Below are 19,755 nucleotides of genomic sequence, written 5' to 3'. Positions count from 1 at the left end.
CTGCCTGCCAATTCAGGGGACACAGGTTTGATCCCCACCCCAGGAAGATCCCACATGCTGCTGGGCAACAAAGCTGGTGCACCACAACTACTAAGCCTGTGCTCTAGAGCCCACGAGCCACAACTACTGAGCCCATGGGCCGCAACTACTGAAGCCCACGCACCTAGAGTCCATGCTCTGCAACAAGAGAAGCCACTGCAATAAGAAGCCCGCACACCACAAGGAAGAGTAGCCCCTGCTCTCTGCAACTACAGAAAGCCAACACGCAGCAACGAAGACCCAACGCAGCCAACAAATTTAAAAAAAAAATTAACTAATTAATTAATTTAAAAAATATTTTATAAACACAAACTGTTGCAAACTGAAGAAAAAAAATCAAGGTACTGTTGGGAGACCCACCATGGGCTCTTAGTCCTTCTTTCAACCTTTTCGGGGGCGTGGCTTCTTTCATTCTACAGATGTTGAAATGAAGGGTCAGGAATATGGACTAACTTAGTCAAAGTTACTCACTCATAAATGGAGCAGAGTCTGGCTCGGAACTCAGGTCTGTTGATTTCTCAGCCTTTCTTGGGCTGGCGGCCGGGCCCCGGGCCCTGTCACCTTTCTGCCCTGTAACAAGCTGCAGGTATTCTCCTTGGAGCTATGCTGTGATGGTTAAGTGTGCGTCAGCTGAAAATGAAATAGAAAATGTATGGGTAAATTACAACAACCTGATAGCTCTCTAGAGAAGTAATGAAAAGGGTGGAGATAAAAGAGAACCACAACACAAAAACTAAATACTACCTCACCTTACACTCACTTTAATGGCCGTTAGATACTTTCATTCCAAAACTGAGTCTCCTGGTATTCTGGCAAATTTGGTTGAAAAACAATATTCAATATATTAATTTCTGCTTTCCCCATTGTAAAAATCAGTGAAAAAAATAATTCTCTTTCGGACCACTGGATCCCGGCTCCCTCGTCATTTGCAGTGACAGAGGCAAGTCAAGAGTTCTGGTACTGCTGGGTGAGAGAGGTGATGGCAGGACCTAGTCCGGGGGAGGGTGGAGTTTGCCAGAACCAAGAAGCTGTGATTTTTATAAAAGGAGCTTTAAAGGTTTTCTAGTTCATCTCCTTACTTAACACAGGGACCCCTTTACTTCAGGGCACAGACTGTGTTATCCCTCTTTGTACTCTGAGCACTGCATAGCGTCTGGTCCTAGCATAGGTGCTCGATCAATGTCTGACAAAGAAATAAATGAATGAAGAAACACTTTTTCTAGTGCATGCAGAATGGATCAGTTTCTTAGGGACTGAGTCATCTGCTTTGCACTTATCAAACGCACACCTAAATTCATAAGGAATTACTATATAAAGCAGAATAAGGAAGCAGAAAGTGTATTTTCCTTTGCATGAGGGAAGGAAGTTCTAACATATGCTACCACATGGATGAATCCTGAGGACATTATGCTCAGTGAAATAAGCCCCTCACAAAAAGATAATACTGTATGATTCCTCTCATAGGAGGGCCCTAGAGGAGTCAAATCCACAGAGACAGAAAGTAGAATGGTGGTTGCCAGGGACTTGGGAGAGGGAGGGGTGGGGAGTTGGTGTTTAATAGGTACAGAGTTTCAGTTTTACACAATAACGAGCTATGGAGATTGACAGTGCTGATGGTTGCACAACATTATGAAGGTATTTAATATCACTGAACTGTATATTTAAAATGGTTAAAATGGTAAATTTTATGTTATGTGTATTTTACAATATTTTTAAAAATTGGAAACATTTTTTTTGATGAAAGTTCTTTCTGGGCCAAAGCCTGGAAGTTGCAAGCCTTCAGCAGACTCCCGAGTTTCAAAATAGTTACATCAGACAGATGTGCCAGCACAGTTGCTGTCTAGGTGGGGAGACATTCCTGGTGCTTTCTACTCCACCATCTTGCCCAACTCCTCCCCCAAGAATTTTATAAACCAGAATATTACAACACTTTTTCCAGCCTCCTCCCGAAAGCTGCCAAAATTCATCACTTGTCCAGGACAAAACATAGATGATTCAGCTTCTGATGGGTGAATTTCAAACATTAAAAAGAATAACTGTTAGGGGATGTCTTCCTGGTGGCTTTTAAAATCCATAGGCTGTCGCCAAACACATCTAAGTATACAGCTTGCCCTGCAGGAAAGTGTTGAATCTCTCTCTCTCTCTCTCTTTTTTTTTTTGGCTTTAGGATCCCCTGATCAGGGGTGGAACCTTCTGCCCCCTGCAGTGGGAGCACAGAGTCTTAACCACTGGACCGCCAGGGCAGTCCTGGGAAAATGTTGAATAACAGAGGGGTCACTGGGATCAGGAGGCTCTAGGCCCTTTCTTAGTTTTATTAGTAGGAGTAGGAATAGGCGCTTCTCTTAGAATCAGTTGGGGAAACAAACTCTTCATCTATGAGAGTTTGAGAATTTCCTTAAGCAAGTATCACTAGGTAACAAATCGAGTTTACAATCTAGTTTATTTATGAACCTGCTTGTTTTTTGTTTTTAAAGGTTTATTTTATTATTTTATTATTTATTTATATATTTATTTATGGCTGTGTTGGGTCTTCATTGCAGCACACGGGCTTTCTATAGTTGTGGCAAGCGGGGGCTACTCTTCATTGCAGTGCACGGGCTTCTCAGTGCGGAGCACCGGCTGTAGACACGCAGGCTTCAGTAGTTGTGGCACACAGGTTCACTAGTTGTGACTTGCAGGTTCTAGAGCGCAGCTCAGTGGTTGTGGTGCACAGGCTTAGTTGCTCTGCAGCATGTGGGATCTTCCTGGGCCAGGGCTCGAACCCATGTCCCCTGCGTTGGCAGGCAGATTCTTAACGACTGCACCACCAGGGAAGTCCCTGAACCTGCTTGTTAACCCATCTCCCTGCTTCTACAATCCACCCACCCCCATATTTTTATTCTCCATATTGGAACCAGAATGGCTCTTTTACATGTAATTCAGATACTGAAAGGATATTTATTACTTATGCCATCATAAAATCAAGGCACAATGTAAAGACATTATATATTTCATTTTTCACCGATGTTCTTTTCTTTTTTTTAAAATAAATTTATTTATTAATTTATTGGCTGCATTGGGTCTTTGTTGCTGTGTGCAGGCTTTCTCTAGTTGCAGCAAACAGGGGCTACTCTTCATTGTGGTGCGCAGGCTTCTCATTGCGGTGGTTTCTCTTGTTGCAGAGCAATGGGCTCTAGGCATGCAGGCTTCAGTAGTTGTGGTACACAGACTTAGCTGCTCTGCGGCATGTGGGATCTTCCCGGACCAGGGCTTGTACCCATGTCCCTTGCATTGGCAGGCAGATTCTTAACCACTGCGCCACCAGGGAAGTCCCATGGATGTTTTTTGATATATAAAAAGTGAGATAAGTCAGAAGACCAGGTACCAGTCTCATCTATTACAATTACTTCTCTGCTGGGCGACCTTGGGTAGAAAACTTGGCCTCTCTGAACCTTAGTTTTCTCAATAATAAAATGAAACTGTAATTCTGATAATCTCAGAGTGCTTTCAAGTCTAAAAGCTTAAAATATGATGACTTTGATCAAAGTCCACAACTTTCACTAATTCTCTTGGTTCCAGTATATGTTCCCATGTGAGACCGACTGTATTTGCCCAGGTTTCCAGAGAAAAAGAGCCAATAGGATGTATTTATATAGAGAGACTTATTTTAAGAAATTGGCTCACGCAATTATGGAGGCTGGCAAGTTGGAAATCTTCAGTGAAGGTCGGCAGGCTGGAAATTCTGACAGGAGTCAGCGTTGCAGTCTTGAGTCCTAAGATAGTCTGGAGGCAAAATTCCTTCCTTTTCCAGGGACCTCAGTCTTTTCTCTTAAGGGCTTCAACTGGCTAGATGAGGCCCACCCACATTATGGAGGGTAACCTTTATTCAAAGTCTACGATGGAAATGTGAATCACATCTGAAAAATATCTTCACAGAAACATCTAGACTGGTGTTTGACCAAACAACTGGGTACCCAAGCCTAGCCATGTGGACATTAAATTAACTACCATACCGACAAGCCCTCAGGTAGAATACCTGATCCCTTCTTTCCAACCTCATGAAGACCCTGCCCCTGCCCTTGGGGTCTCAGAGTCCAGCTGGAAGAAAGCCCCCACGTGCTTCTGCTGGGAACAGAGGTGCGCACTGGGCAGTAGGGGAGCCCGACGAGGGGTCTTGGAAACGTGTCGCCTTCTCCTCTGCTCCCCTCTACGTGTCCCCCTGCCCCCAGGAAACGAGGAAAATGACTCCCTGGTTAATAGATTAGATTCTTGTGAGTTTGCTTTGTGTGAATCAGATGAGTCAGTCCTCTAGGGCCCAATTAATAGTGCGCTAAGCACAGTGCTAAACATAGTAAGCAATCTAAAAAATGGTGAACTGGACAAGCAAACCAACAATTTAATGCAGGGTTCTGGGAAAACAGGTTTGGGGGTGGGCAGACTATCAGGAAAGCTTTCCAGAGAAGGTGACCTTTGAGCTGAATTTGGACGGTCGGATGGGGATTTATCCAAGTGGCAAAGGGAGGGAGTAGCATCTTCCCCAGGGGACCGGCAGGTACAAAGGAAGGGACGTGGAGCTCAGGCCTGGCAGGCGTATTCCCACGACGCTCTGTCACCTCTGACCAAGCCCTTCAGCATCACTGCTCCATGTCTGTGTTCCCCACTGAATCATGAACCACAGACAGGCCGGCTCCCATTTGTTTCTGTTTTCCCAGCACTTAGCATACGCCTGGCACGGGTTAGGATACCTAATGAAGGCGGATCAAAGACACTGGGTTCACGTTCAGATCTGGTCACAGTGTGGGTTCACTCCAACCCCTACCAGCCTTTTGGCAAATTCTCGCAGTTCACAAGGAGGACTTGGTGAGAGAGATGGAGACATCACCACAACTACTCTTACTGTGAAACCAAAGTGTATGTTCTGCTATTGGTACCAGTACAGAACATAACCTGAAAACAGGTTTTGCAGATGTGGATGTTGTAAATATGTTCACACTCATCTAAAAGCCATTCAGCACTTCCCTGGTGGCGCAGTGGTTAAGAATCCGCCTGCCAACGCAGGGGACACGGGTTTGAGCCCTGGTCCGGGAAGATCCTTCATGCCGTGGAGCAACTGAGCCCATGCGCCACAACGACTGAGTTTGTGCTCTAGAGCCCATGAGCCACAACTATGGAGCCCACATGCCACAACTACTGAAGCCCACACGCCGAGAGCCCATGCTCCACAACAAGAGAAGCCACCACAATGAGAAGCCCGCACACTGCAACGAAGAGTAGCCCCCACTCGCCACAACTACAGAAAAAGCCTGTGAGCAGCAACGAAGACCCAATGCAGCCAATAAATAAATGAAAAAATAAAAATTAAATTAAACAAATAAATAAAAGCCATTCATTCAGGACTTCCCTGGCAGTCCAGTGGTTACCACTCCGCACATCCAATGCAGGGGGCATGGGTTCAGTCCCTGGTTGGGGAACTAAGATGCCATATGCCACAGGGCACGGACAAAAAAAAAAGCCACTCATTCAATAAATGTTTTTTGACACATGAATAACCAAATCCTGATTCCCGCTAGGTGTGGATACTGTGCTCAGTGCCGTAGATCATTCGGGCACCAGATGTCCCACCAACATCCCCAGGGAATTCAGAACCGCAGTGAAGAAGAGAGAAATCAAGAGAGTCAGCACTGCCCCTGCCTTATCCACACCGTGAGCCTGGATGAGGTTTCAGTTACCATAGCTATAAGCCTGTCTCTTAGGGAACACACCACACAGTAGGTGCCCTAAGAAGGCCATGCTAGCCATATGAGATGTATTCTGCCTAAATAAAGATGTATTCCCTTGGAACTTATCATTAATGAACGTGACAGAACAAGATCCAATGAAAATAATGGGTCTGCTTCCCTTGGATGGAAATAAACAGGCTGGTCCATTATGGGAGCGAAGAAAAACACAAAGCTGGACACTGCAATTATGTGTTCATTGTGAAGCATCTTCAGCTATTGGACACAGCATGCTTCCAGAAGGCACACGCAGGAGACATGATGGAGAATTAAAAAAACAAAACCCCTTTCAGATGGGGAATCAGAGCAACGAGTTTATGTTATTCCATCTAATAATAAGAATGACGTAGGCACATGATGTCTTTTAATTTCTACCACGCGTTCTTGCATATTATTGTATTTAATCTAATCCTCTAGCATCCTTCCAAGGCTGTGATGGACAACACCCATTCCCATTTACAGAAGAGAAAACCAAGCTTCAAAGATGTCATTTACTAAAAGCCACACAGACAATCAGCGAAAGAACTAAGGAAGCAGCTAGGACTTGAATCCAGGTCTCCTAACCCCATTACGTACGTCCAGTGAGCTTGCTACCGTACCCACTGGCGATTTAAAAAATAACTCTTTGCTGTCTGAGTTCTTGGAAAAGCAATTTAGATGAGACAGTTTTCTAGAAGGAACTATACGGGAGTGATCACAGAGCTCACATAGAGGGCCACATGAGAGGCTTTTACAAACTGGTATCCCAGAGCACCAGCAGAGCTCTATGTAGTATTTATCCAGAGGATCAGGCTTTTGGCATTTTTGAGGGAAAACATTATTAATGATATGCTAAGTATTATGAGAGAATTTTTTTCCCTGAATCTATTTCCTTTCCTTCTGAATTAAATTAAATTCTAATATTCTTACTGAAGCAACAACACATTCGTCCCTAAGCGAAATAAAGGACCTCATCTAAAGGCATAAAAGCTATTACATCACAGTAGAAGCGGACAAAATAAAAATATTACACCCTCCTCCCACCCCCCAATATCACTCTAGGACCTCCAGCCACGGCTAAGAAAAATAGCCAACACTTACATAACCCTTACGGTTTGCCAGGCACTGTTCTATGCAGTTTGCATACATTAACTCATTTAATCTTCCGGAAAACCCTAGGAGGAAGGAGCTGATTGTGCAGACGGGAAAACTAAGGCAAAGTAGCTAGCCTGAGGTCACCCAGCCAGGTCGTGGTGGAGCTGAGACTGGAGCCTGAGCAGGCTCAGGGCCAGTCTGCGTCTCATCCATGAGACCAAGTCTGAGATGTCCCTGACTCTTCTTCCCAAGGGAGCAGTTTGGACAGACTTCTGGGTTTTCTCCCCACCCCCTCACTGGTTCCTAATTTGTGAAATGTGGAGACTCATTGATTTACATGAACAACAGGTATATCATTAAAAAGTATGTTTACCAAACCATGTCATAACATGGGAACGAGGTATTCGCTGATGTAGAGTGACAAAAATAGTAAGTAAAACTTGCCTTTTACGCTATGATTTAAAATTGTAATTATGGGGAACTATATTTAATATCCTGTAATAAACCAGAATGGAAAAGAATATGAAAAAGTATGTATATATGTATAACTGAGTCACTTTCCTGTACAGTAGAAATTAACACATTGTAAAACAACTGTACTTCAATAAAAAAATATATAAATAAATATAAACTTGGTAACGATGTACACCTCAATCCTGTACAGCAAAAATTAACACAACATTGTAAAACAACTATACTTCAATAAAAAATAAATTAAAAAACTCCAGTAACTATGTACACCTCAATCCTAGTTACATATATACATATACCGGCAAATAAATGAGAAATACACTAAATATTAACAATTGTTGTTTTGGGGTAGAACACTGGGGGACTTTTTTTTTTTTCTTCATTCATTTATCTAATTGGTCCAAGTTTTCTTCAGTGAGGAAATCTACATAACGAAGGTATGGAATTTTAAATTATGTCACAATTGAGAGTAATTTAAGCAAAACTTGCCTGGGTGCACACTAGAAAAAATTTCAAAGTTCAGATTGCTATAACAGGATTGGTTCTAGAACTTGGCCTCATCTGGGTGGGTCATCTTGGGAAGCAAGCATAATAAGGGGATATGATGGTTGCTACACAACCCTGGTGGTGTTGCCAGGTGTCCTGTTGACCACAACCCCACGTGAGCTGGGGGACCCTGGTCTTCTTTTCTGCTCAGAGTTAAACATGCAGAGAGAGGGTGGTTCACACAAGTCACCCACAGAGCATACCTGTGACTCTCACGGCTGAGTCCAAGTTTTCCTTTTCGCCTTTCTGCCCACCTGGCTGGAGCCAGAAGGAAGGGAAGAAGAGGAACATGAGCCATGGTCTGTGCTCTACAGCAGATCCAGATCCGCCGATTGCATTTCCTGACAGTGCACAAACGTCCTCACAGTAAGCCTCTGACGACTGATGCCATTTCTTTTCATGGAAAAGATAGGCTTAAACTCAGGAACATTATCATCTGTATAACTCAGTGTCATCTTTAACCCAAACTGAGAGCTTCTGTGTTGGAATATGCAGTGGAGCACAGGATCCCATCTCTGTTCTCCCAGAGTTCACAATTTAGCTGCACTGATGAGATATTTACACATGAAGAAATTACAATATAGGAAGATTATAGATACTACCTTTTACATAAAAGTATACAATCTTGTATCGCTGGTTATCTTCCAAAATAAACTGCAAGCTTTCTGGGGGCTAGGATTGCCTTGTATTTCTTCATACACCTTGCAGTGTCTCCACAATGCCTTGAATACAGTAACACTCTATATTTGGTAGATGTTTTGGACTGGAGATTATACGTTGCCCCTAAATCTTTAGGCCTGTTTCCTACTTAGCCAGCAGGTGCCTCAATCCTAAGGAAGGTGAGGTGCTTTCTCTCTGAAGATAATACAGTCACAATGACCTCATTTTAACCTGGCTACTAGAGGACTAAGGAAGAAAAATAGATTTTCACCATTCTTTGGAAAATAAGAACTCAAATTCAGGAGAGACGTGATTGAAGGTAAAAGGGCAGAGCATTCCAAAAGACTCTTCTAACCTAAAATTTCTGGATTTCTTTTCCTTAGAAAGGGAGATATATATATATATACACATACATATATATATGTTTTAATGTGCCTTGAAATTCCTCAATGAAAAAGGCTGAATGAACATTACTTAGGAAATAAGGAATCAAAAACATTGAATGACTATGTAGAAAAAAAACTGATTTAAATTCATAGAAGGGTGCTGTTAAGTTGTATATCAAACTCTTGACGGTAATTAGTTCTAGGTGGAGAGCAGGTCAAAGATGTACATTTGTACTGTTTGAAGCCTGTACAACCAGAACGTATTCATGTCTAACTTTTGCCAATTAAGAAGGATGAGGAGGAGAAGGGAAGGAGGCAACAGTCTCTGTAAGGAAAGTTGGGAAATGTGTTATTTAACTGTGTACGTCGTCACGATTCAACAAAACAGGGGTTTTGTCACTAATTAAGAAAAAGAAAGTGATATTAATAAGCATCTGAGCAGTCTGCTTCAGGGAAGGAAAAACACATGCGGAGAAAGGGGGGCATCGCAGTATCGTGTAGCTGGAGGATTAGGTGACACGCGAAGACATATTTAGACAGGCAGGGAGAGACTAGATGATGAAGGACTTTGGGTTTCTCACCCAGTCCAGCAAGTTGCTTGTACCTGTGGACCGGCTGCTTTAGACCTAAGCCTAAGAGATTCTGAACCTATAGGCCTGTGAGAAGGTTTGAGATTTGCTTTTTTTTCCTTTTTTTCTTTTTTTTAGCTCTCCAGGTAAATCTGATTTGCTTGCTCTAGGCCAGTGGTTCTCAACTGGATGACTTCTATTTCAGGGGACGTTTGGCAATGTATGGCTACATTTTTGATAGTACTATTGACACATACCAGGTAGAAGATAGAGGTACTGCTAACACCCTACAATGCACAGGACAGGCCCCCACGACAAAGAATTATCCAGCTCAAAATGTCATTAATGTGATTGCTGAGAAACCCTGTTCTGGGCAGTGAGGGGCCATTGAAGATTTTTGAACAGTGAGGTAATATCCACTCACTCAAATACCTATAGAGTGCTTCCTATGTGCCAGGAACTGTTCCCGTGCCGGGATACAGTGGTGAACTGAACAAAGTCTTACCCTCAAAAAGCTAATACTAGAGAAATTGACTATGAACAGAGAAATAAATACATAAAATGTCAAGATGTAGCGGTAAGTGCTCTGCAGAAAGATACAGCAAGCTAAGGGACGCAGCAGGAGCAGCTGGTGCTGTTTTAGCTACAGTGGTCAGGGAAGGCCTCTGAAGAGATGACACCTGAGCAGTACTGAGTGAGGTGACAAGGTAGGAAAGCAGAAGGAACAGCAAATGCAAAGACCCCAAGTCAGGTACTCGATGAATGTGGCCAAAGTGTGTGTGTGGGTGTGTGTGGGTGGGTGTGTGTGGGTGGGTGTGTGTGTGTGAGAGAGAGAGAGAGCGCAAGGGTGGGATAAGTTTAGATAGGTAGCCAGGGGTGAGATCATGAAGGACCTTGGGGGCCATGCGAAGGTCTGGATTCTTTTTTTTTTTTTTTTTTTGGCCATGCTGTGCAGCTTGCGGAATCTCAGTTCCCTGACCAGGGATTGAACGCCCACCAGGGACTGAACCCAGGCCATGGCAGTGAAAGCCTGAAATCCTAACCACTAGACCACCTGGGAACTCCCTGGACTTTATTCTAATTTTGTTGGAAGTCACTGTAGGATGAAAGCAGGAGAAAGACATGACTCAATTTACATATAAAAGGATATTTCTGGTTCCAATGTTGAGAAAAGGTGTGGGGGGACTGTAGAAGCAGGGAGATCACTATTGCTGTGGTTGAGACAAGAGTGATGGAGGCTTGGACTTGGTGGTGGAGGTGGAGAAGGGGAGAAATGGCAGGATGTGCAGTATATTCTGGAAGGATTTGCTGATAGTGGAGTAAGGGAGAAAGAATGATTCCAAGGTTTTGGGCCTGAACTACTGAGTGAATGGTGGTGCCTTTTACAGAGATAAGAAGCACCAGGAGAACAGCATGTGTTTATGCAGGAATAGAGACCACTTTTGGACATGTTAAGTTTCAGAAGTCTACTAAACATCCAAGGGAGATCTTTGTTTCCTGCTCCATCATGATCACCAATGTTTTCTGTTCCAATAACTGGCACCACCATCCATCCACATGTGGTGGTCATCTTTCAATCACCCTATTTGGTCAAACCAGATATGTGACACTGGTAAAACTTAAAGCCCAACGTTCCGAATCTGTAAAATAAAGATAGCACCACCTGCCTCATAAGGTTATTATAAACATTACATGATGCACTATGGATAAAGCATCTAGCACAGTGTCAGTTTCCCCCAAAATGAGAGGTGTGCTCTAGATAAAGAGAACAATCAACTGGATATATTCAGATAATAATCTGAAGGGTAAGAGAAAGTAAATCCATGTCCTGGAAGGAAAAGTACAAAGAGAAATGGAAATGTTTAGTAAGAAGAGAAGACTCACTGGGCACATATAAGCTGTCTTTAAAAACTGGACGGGTTGTCATTGGAAAAGTAACATGTCTTTATGGTTCCTTTGGACAGAACTAGGACCAGAAGACAGAAACTTCAGGGAGACAGAATTCAGCTCAATATGTGATGGTGAATTGTTATAAATTGCCTAAAAATGTATTTTCTAATTTGGGGGTGAATAATTATGAGATATTGCTCAAATAGTCTTTAGCCTATCTAATTTTCAGAAGGAGATATGTTAAGATCTCCATGGGATTGTAGGATCTGTCACTTTCTTTTTGGCAATTATGACCAACGTTGTATTATGTATTTGAGCCCAAGTTATTAGGTGCATCTAGGTTTAGGACTTTCATCTCTTCCTGGTGCTTTATCCATTTTACCATTACCTCATGACCTTTCCTGTCCTGCAAAATTCTTCTTCCTTTAACATCAACCAACTTTCCTTTGGTTTCGTTTTTACTTGGTATGTCCCTTTTCATCTCTTTCCTTGCTACCTTTCTGCCTTATTTTAGTGGTGCCATACTGTGTCTACCCTCCTCCATAAAGGTAACTGGTGTCTTGACTTCTAAAACTGTTTTTGAAATTTATAAAATGAAATAATAAAGTTAAGTGTTATGTCTGGCTTCTTTCACTCACCACTGTGTGGTTCATCCATGTTACTGCATATAGCTGCATTAGTTCACTCACTGCTGCAGATAGTATTCTGTTGTACTAACTAATATGACAACTGTTATTCAGTCACCATTTGGTTGTTTTGACTTTTTGGCTATTATGAATAAGGCTGCTATGAATATTTATGTACTGGAGAAGTAAGAGAAACAGGGAAAGTTCAACTAATGAAAACTGACTAGGAATGTAGGTAGGTGGAAGGGACTAGAACAAGCCTTTTAAAAAATAATTTCATTTATGATACAGTAACATCTCACACCCGACAGTGATTCACTTACAACAGAGCTGAGAACCTAGGAAACAAGAGGCATTTAAGTGGGCAGACAAGGTATTGGAAAGTCCATGCACTTTATTCACAGGAGAATTTCTTCCTCCATTTATTTACTCTTATTTTACACAAATTTCTAAATACTTTGGTTTTCTGGCACACTGGTCCTCAGATATTAGAAGTTGTTTATTAGAAGAGAATATTCTCAGAGGCAGGCATATTAAGGGTAGAAAAAAATGCCAATTAAGAACTAGGGACAGGACAATCTGTATTTGTAAAAAGCAGATACAAGAATGCAAAATACATAGCAGTTTGGAGTGATTTTTTTTGAAGGGACAAACTATCTGATAATCTGCCAAAGGTATTACCACACTCAGTAACACATCACAATGATGTCCAAGTTTTAGAATAATGGTTAATTATATGTTTTCAATTATGTTTAAAGTGGCCAAGGATGTTTAGTATTTTGTAAGATTTCTGTACAAATGGTTAAAAGAAAACAAAGTGATAAGTGAAAACATTTTAGTGCATAAAGAAGTAGCATTGCAAATGATGTTAGAAAATCAGTGTGTTAGGACTCCCTAGGTGGCGCAGTGGTTAGGAATCCACCTGCCAATGCAGGAGACACGGGTTTGATCCCTGCTGCTCCAGGAAGATACCACATACTGCAGAGCAACTAAGCCTGTGTACCACAACTATTGAGCCTGTGTGCCACAACTACTGAAGCCCATGAGCCTAGAGCCCATGCTCTGCAACAAGAGAAGCCACCACAATAAGGAGCCCATGCACCACAATGAAGAGTAGCCCCAGCTTGCCACAATTAGAGAAAGCCCTTGTGCAGCAATAAAGACCCAATACAGCCAATAAATAAATATATTTATATAAAAAAAGAAAAAACAAAACACCAGTGTGTTAGTGTACTATCACATATTCTTGAGAATGGCTAAAAGTGCTGAGTACAAAGTAGGTGCTCAATCCAAGTTAACTGACCAATTGTAAGCAAAGAAACAATGGAGGGAATTATAAAAAATCCACAGCTAACATCATACTCAGTTGTGAAACACTGGATATTTTCTCCCTAAGATCAAGATCAAGCCAACGATGTCTGCTCTCACCACTTCTATTCAATATTGTACTGGAAGTTCTAGCCAAAGCAATTAGGCAAGAAAAAGAAATGAAAGATATCTAGATTGGAAAGGAAGAAATACAGACTCCTTTACATTCAGATGATGTAATCTTGTATATAGAAAATCCTAAGGAATTCACTAAAAAACTATTAGAACTGATAAATGAGTTCAGCAAGGTTGCAGTATATGAGATCAATATACAAAAATTAGCTGTATTTCTATACTCTTGCAACAAACAATCTGAAGGTGGAATTGAGAAGACAATTCCATTTACAATAGCATCAAACGAATAAAATACCTGGAATAAATTTGGCAAAAACATACAAAACTTATACTCTGAACACTACAAAACATTACTGAAAGAAATTAAAGAAGATCTAAATAAATGGAAAAGACGTTTCATGTTCACAAATCCAAAAATTTAATATTGTTAAGATGGCAATATTCACCAAATGGACACACAGATTCAGTGCAATTCCTATCAGAATCCTAGCTGTTTGTTTGTTTTTTTTAAAGAGAATTTGACAAGCTGATTCTAAAATTCAGGTGGAATTTTAAGGGACCCAAAACAACCAAAACAATCCTGAAAAAGAACAAAGTTGGAGGACTCATACTTTGAAAAGTTCCTACAAAGCTACAGTAATTAAGTCAGTTTTGTGCTAGCACAGGAATATAGATCAACGGAATAGAATTGAGAATCTAGAAATAAACTCATGGGTCTACAGTCAAGTGATTTTTTTTTCCACATTTTATTTTATTATTATTTTTTAAGCTCTTTATTGGAATATAATTGCTTTACACTCTTGTACCAGCTTATGAGGTACATCAAAGTGAATCAGCTGTATTTACACATATATCCCCATATCCCCTTCGTCCCGTGACTCCCCCCCACCCTCCCCATCCTGGCCCTCTAAGGCATCACCCATCATTGAGCTGATCTCCCTTTGTTATACAGCAACTTCCCACTAGCTATCTATTTTACAGTTGGTAGTATATATATGTCTATGCTACTCTCTCACTTCGTCCCAGCTTCCCTTTCGCCCCCCCGCCCCCCCAACCCTGTGTCCTCCAGTCCATTCTCTGCAAGTCAAATGATTTTTGACAAGGATGCCAAGATCATTCAGTGGAGAAAGAATAGCCTTTTCAACAAACAGTGCTGAGACAACTGGATATCCATACTCAAAAACTGAAGTTGGAACCTTACCTCACACCATATGCAAAAGTTAACTAAAAGTGTATCAAAGGGGACTTCCCTGGTGGTGCAGTGGTTAAGAATCCACCTGCCAATACAGAGGACATGGGTTTGATCCCTGGTCTGGGAAGATCCCACATGCCTCAGAGCAACTAAGCCCGTGCGCCACGGTTACTGAGCCTGTGCTCTAGAGTCCATGAGCCACAACTATTGAGCCCAAATGCCACAACTACTGAAGCCCACATACCTAGAGCCCATGCTCTACAACAAGAGAAGCCACTGCAATGAGAAGCCCATGCACCACAACCAAGAGTAGCTACTGCTCACCACAACTAGAGAAAGCCTGTGTGCAGCAATGAAGACCCAATGCAACCAATAAATAAATGATTAAATAAATAAATTTTTAAAAAATGTATCAAAGACCTAAATGGAAGAGCTAAAACTATAAAACTCTTAGAAGAAAACATAAATCTTCATGACCTTGGATTTGGCAATGGATTCTTAAATATGCCACAAAAAAACATGAGCAACAAAAGAAAACAGATGTAAACTGGACTAGATGAAAATAAAACTTTTGTGCTTCAAAGGACACTATCAAGAAAGTGAAAACACAATCCATTGAATGGGAGAAAATATATGCAAATCATGTATCTGGTAAGGGACTTAGAATATATAAAGAACCCTTATGGAAAAAAAAAAAAAAAAAGAACCCTTATGAGTCAATAATAAAAAGACAAAAAATGTAATTAAAAAATGAACAAAAGATCTGAATGGACATTTCTCCAAAGAGGATATAGAAACGGCCAATAAACACATGCAAAGAAACGTCACATTATTGGTCATCAGGAAAATGCAAATCAAAACCATTATATGATACAACTTTACACTCCCTAGGATAAACAAGATAATAACAAGTGCTGGCAAGGATATGAAGAAATTGGCTTCTGTACATTGCTGGGGGAATGTAAAATGGGGCAGCCACTTTGGAAAACAATCTGGTGGTTCCTCAAATGATTAAATGTAGAGTAACCACATGACCAAGCAATTCCACTTCCAGGAATGTACCCAAGAGAATGTATCCAAAAGAAATGAAAACATATGTCCAGGCAAAAACTTGTACATGAAGCTCATAGCAGCATTATTCACAATAACCAAAGGATAGAAAAAACTCAAATGTCCATCAACAGATGAATGGATAAAATAATGTTTTATATTCATAAAATGTTGTATATCCATAAAAAGTAATGAAGTACTGATACAAGCTACAATTTCTATGAACATGAGAAACAACATGCTAACTGAAAGAAACCAGTCACAAAAGTCCACATATTATATGATTCCATTCATATGAAAGTCTAGAACAGAGGACTCCAAGGAGACAGAATGTAGATTTAGTGGTTGCTTACTGATGGGGGGCCGAGGCAGGGAATTGGGAGATGAGGGAGTAATGCCTAAAGGGTACTGGATTTCTTTCTTTCTTTTTTAATATTTATTTATTTATTTGGTTGTGGCATGCGAACTCTTAGTTGTAGCATGTATGTGGGATCTAGTCCCCTGACCAGGGATCGAACCTGGGCTCCCTGCATCGGGAGCACGGAGTCTTATCCACTGTTCCACTAGGGAAGTCCCTGGGGTTTCTTTTTGAGGTGATGGAAATGTTCAAAAATTGCCTGTGGTGATGGTTCCACACATCTGTGAATATACTAGAAACTACTGAATTGTACACTTGAAATAGGTAAATTATATGGCATGTGAATTATATCTCAATAAAACTGTTTAAAAAAAAAGCAGCACCATCACTAAGGATAAATTCATAAATAAAAATAGAAAGAAAAAAAGAAAAAATAAATAAATAGAAAAGTGACTGCTTAACTTACTTCAGATTTTAATCAGCCTAAATTCAGTTCAGAACCAAGTTCTGATTTGGGGGAATTTGATACCTAGTGGTGAACTTGGTGAGTGAGAGTAGAATCATGACATTCTGCAGACACCACACGCTGGACCCAGAATGGTCAGGGAGGCCCTGTTTATGGCTTCCCAACAATCTGGGTGGAAATGATATTTTGGAATTTAGCACAGCACATGCAAAGCCCAATCAGCATCTCAGATAAAAGAGATACTGTTTGTGAGGATGGTAAATCAACTTTTTAATTTAATTTTATTTTATTTTATTTAAAGGTCTTTATTGGTATATAATTGCTTTACACTGTTGTGCCAGTTTCTGGTGTACAACAAAGTGAATCAGCTGTATTTATACACATATCCCCATATCCCCTCCCTTCCACCCTCCCTATCCCGGCCCTCTAAGTCATCACCAATCATCGAGTTGATCTCCCTGTGTTATGCAGCAGCGTCCCACTAGCTATCTATTTTACATTTGGTAAGTGTATATATGTCAATGCTACTCTCTCACGGCGTCCCAGCTTCCCCTTTGCTCCCCCCACCCCCACCATGTCCTCAAATCTGTTCTCTACATCTGCATCTTTATTCTTGCCTTGTCACTGATGAACCCATCAGCACCATTTTTTTAGATTCCATATATATGAGTTAGCATATGGTATTTGTTTTTCTCTTTCTGGCTTACTTCACTCTGTATGACAGACTCTAGGTCCATCCACCTCACTGCAAATAACTCAATTTCATTCCTTTTTATGGCTGAGTAACATTCCACTGTATATATATGCCACATCTTCTTTATCCTTTCATCTGTTGATGGACCTTTAGGTTGCTTCCATGTCCTGGCTATTGTAAATAGTACTGCAATGAACATTGTGGTACATGGTTCTTTCTGGATTATGGTTTTCTCAGGGTATATACCAGTAGTGGGATTGCTAGGTCATATGGTAGCTCTATTTTTAGTTTTTTAAGGAAACTTCATACAGTTTTCCATAGTTGCTGTACCAACCTACATTCCCACCAACAGTGCAGGAGGGTTCCCTTTTCTCTGCACCTTCTCCAGCATTTATTGTTTCTAGATTTTTTGATGATGGTCATTCTGATCAGTGTGAGGTGATATCTCACTGTGGCTATGACCTGCATTTCTCTAATGATTAGTGATGTTGAGCATCTTTTCATGTGTTTGTTAGCCATCTGCATGTCTTCTTTGGAGAAATGTCTGTTTAGGTCTTCTGCCCATTTTTGGTTTGGGTTATTTGTTTTTTTTAATATTGAGCTGCATGAGCTGCTTGTATTTTGGAGATTAATATTAATATTTTGGAGATGAATCCTTTGTCCATTGCTTCGTTGGCAAGTATTTTCTCCCATTCTGAGGGTTGTCTTCTTGTCTTGTTTATGGTTTCTTTTGCTGTGCAAAAGCTTTTAGGTTGCATTAGGTCCCGTTTGTTTATTTTTGATTTTATTTCCACTATGTTAGGAGGTGGGTCAAAAAGGATCTTGCTTTGATTTATGTCATAGAGTTCTGTCTATGTTTTCCTCTAAGAGTTTTATAGTGTCTGGCCTTTACCTTTAGGTCTTTAATCCATTTTGAGTTTATTTTTATGTATGGTGTTAGGAAGTATTCTAATTTCATTCTTTTATATGTAGTTGTCCAGTTTTCCCAGCACCGCTTATTGAAGAGGCTATCTTTTCTCCGTTGTATATTCTTGCCTCCTTTGTTGAAGATAAGGTGCCCATATGTGCGTGGGTTTATCTCTGGGCTCTTTATTCTGTTCCATTGATCTATATTTCTGTTTCTGTGCCAGTTCCATACTGTCTTGGTGAATCAACTTTAGAAATGGAATTTATGAAGAAGAAATGGCAGTATCATATCATCTGCCACACAATCAAATATTAAGACCCCCAAATGACAGAAAAGTCTCAATTATCATAACAATATTTTCATATACATTTAATATAACATAAATTCCCTTAGTTGGTGACATTATACTACATTCTAGCCCTTTTCTATCTCTGCATGGCTTGGTGTTCTCCTGCTCTGATACACTCCTGCCTTCCTCATTTCAGCACTTGCACACATTGTTTGAATACTCTCGCTCACACGGATGCTAGTAACTAAAATGTCATTAGAGCATGTTAGATAGATATGCTCCCTGTGTTATGTTGTTTACAGCACTTATCTGCACCCAAAATCCCCTTACTGGTTAGTACGCTCATTGCCTGTCTCCTTCCATCCCAATGCAAGTCCCACAAGAGCAGGGACCTCATCTGTTCTGCTCACAGTGTATCCCTACTGCTTAGCAAAGTGGCTGGTACATGGCACATGCTCGAAAATTCTTTGTTGACTTCTTGATTAGCAGAGTATCTTTGGTACAAGGCAACAATACTTATTAAACACCATTATTAAGTCGCCTGTTAGGTACTGGTGACCCCAAAATGAAAACTGCACTCCAGGACCAGGAGCAACAGATAAACAATAAAAGCAACATGTGAGAAAGATGAAGCCAGTAATCTCATTTTAATTACATAGTATTCTTCCTGCTTACATAGTCCTAAACTTGTGCATTTGCTTCTCAGCTCCCTTCTGCTTGGAAACATCTCACACTTTATTCAGTTCTGACTAAGGTGTACATGTACCATGTTGTATTTAATGTGGGGAAATTACTAGGATGCTAAATCTTAGGGAAGCCACGTCTTACCTTTTTGTCAACATACATATTATCTCAGAGATTGGATAATATGGCTTAGACAAACCTAAATTCAACCACCTCCCTCAATATATATATACTCATTGGACAAATATTTATAGAGTACTCATAATAATGCCTGAGACACAGTAATGGTGATGAGGATTCCAAGCTTTTAATTTACCCAGGGAGGTAGGTAAGTAAATAGAGAAATGTAACTTAATGCCAAAGTTACTTGATAGAGCTCTAGCCAGGGTATTATGTTCCAAAAACTACCAAAGAAATAAAAAGCAACAGAGACCTTTGCGTTAGATACATTCGTACCCAAGCTTGACACTCAAATGATGGGCCTGTTCTTTTTAACATGGGCACTACTGCATAAATCATACCATTGGGAAAGACACAGGGACTCACAGACTTGAAAGAGTTAAATTCTTAGTAAATATGTCAACAAGTAGGAAAAAATATTCTAGTTTTTTTTTTTTTCTTTTTCATTGCCTGCATACTGAATCTATCTTCCATT

At 40.7% G+C, this 19,755-nt stretch overlaps 1 protein-coding gene across 1 annotated transcript in view; it reads right to left on the bottom strand.

The window, feature by feature from the left end:
• Positions 1-551: 551 nt before the first annotated feature.
• The window catches only part of SLC25A17 (solute carrier family 25 member 17), a 78,790-nt gene continuing 59,586 nt past the window's right edge, over positions 552-19,755 (bottom strand). Inside the window, exon 9 of the mRNA XM_057741770.1 lies at positions 552-669. Coding sequence (XP_057597753.1) covers positions 666-669 — 4 coding nt within the window. The 3' untranslated portion in view covers positions 552-665. The remainder of the gene's footprint in view (positions 670-19,755) is intronic.

The sequence above is a fragment of the Hippopotamus amphibius genome, chromosome 7 (genome assembly GCF_030028045.1).
Source record: "Hippopotamus amphibius kiboko isolate mHipAmp2 chromosome 7, mHipAmp2.hap2, whole genome shotgun sequence".
NCBI lineage: Eukaryota > Metazoa > Chordata > Mammalia > Artiodactyla > Hippopotamidae > Hippopotamus > Hippopotamus amphibius.
Note: the sequence above shows the minus strand (reverse complement) of the source record. Positions and strands in the feature narration are given on the sequence as shown.